At 55.2% G+C, this 943-nt stretch overlaps 1 protein-coding gene across 1 annotated transcript in view; it reads left to right on the forward strand.

Moving 5' to 3' along the window:
• Positions 1–509: 509 nt before the first annotated feature.
• Positions 510–943, forward strand: part of DTD2 (D-aminoacyl-tRNA deacylase 2) — a 9,941-nt gene continuing 9,507 nt past the window's right edge. The window contains exon 1 of the mRNA XM_034994062.1: positions 510–722. Coding sequence (XP_034849953.1) covers positions 612–722 — 111 coding nt within the window. The 5' untranslated portion in view covers positions 510–611. The remainder of the gene's footprint in view (positions 723–943) is intronic.

Here is a 943-nt window from a genome sequence, read left to right on the forward strand (position 1 = left end):
TGGATAAGAATATTTTTAGAGAGGGTATTTTCTAAAGAACTGCACTCCAAATGTGCATTCACACAGCATACCAACATTTTTCCGAAACTGCAGCGTCAGAATAATTAATAGCATTCCTGACAGACGAGGTATCGTTGTTTTATTGATTGGAGTAAGGACATTTTTGAAAGATTTATAGCTTTTAGTTCCATTTCTGCTTGTTTTATGATTCAACTGATTCATTCTATTTACCTACCTTCATAATGGGCATAATAAGGACTTAAGCAGATTTAAAATTTCTCAACGTCTGGAAACTTAAGCTTTCTGAGCTAAATTTCTTTAAAGGGTGTGTATGGAAGAGTTCCAATGAGTCTTCCCACTCGTTTAAAGTATACACTGAGCGCTCTCTACAAAGTTGGATAGGTTCATCGGAGGAGTCAATACATTGCCTTCGAAGATCACACATCCGGGTCACCTTGGAGCCAGGCAGAGGCCCCGCCCCTCTAGGGGTGGAGCCACGAGCCCGTGGAACGTCCCGCTGCCACGATCCGCCACGTCCTCCCCGCGCGCTGAAGGCGGGGCCTGCGCAGCGCGATCCTCGAACGTATCGGATTGCCACGCGGGTTCAAACCATGTCTGAAAGCGGCCGGATACCTCAGGCCCGGGCGCTTCTGCAGCAGTGCCTGCACGCCAGGCTGCAAGTACGTCCAGCCGAGGGAGACGCCGAGAGCCAGTGGGTGGAGGTAACGTCAGCCCCGCCACTCGCGGTACCGCGTGCAGGGGCGGGCCTTCCTGCGTTCTTTTGGTGATCTCCCTCCCTCTCCCCGCCCCCCCGTCTCCCTCCCCCCCCCCCCTCGCCTCCCTCCCCCCCCCCCCTCACGTCTCCCCCCCGCCCCCCCCTCACGTCTCCCTCCCGCCCCCCCCCTCACGTCTCCCTCCCGCCCCCCCCTCACGTCTCCCTCCC

Source organism: Mirounga leonina, unplaced genomic scaffold (genome assembly GCF_011800145.1).
Source record: "Mirounga leonina isolate KUSES-001 unplaced genomic scaffold, KU_Mleo_1.0 Mir_91, whole genome shotgun sequence".
In the NCBI taxonomy this organism is placed as follows: domain Eukaryota; kingdom Metazoa; phylum Chordata; class Mammalia; order Carnivora; family Phocidae; genus Mirounga; species Mirounga leonina.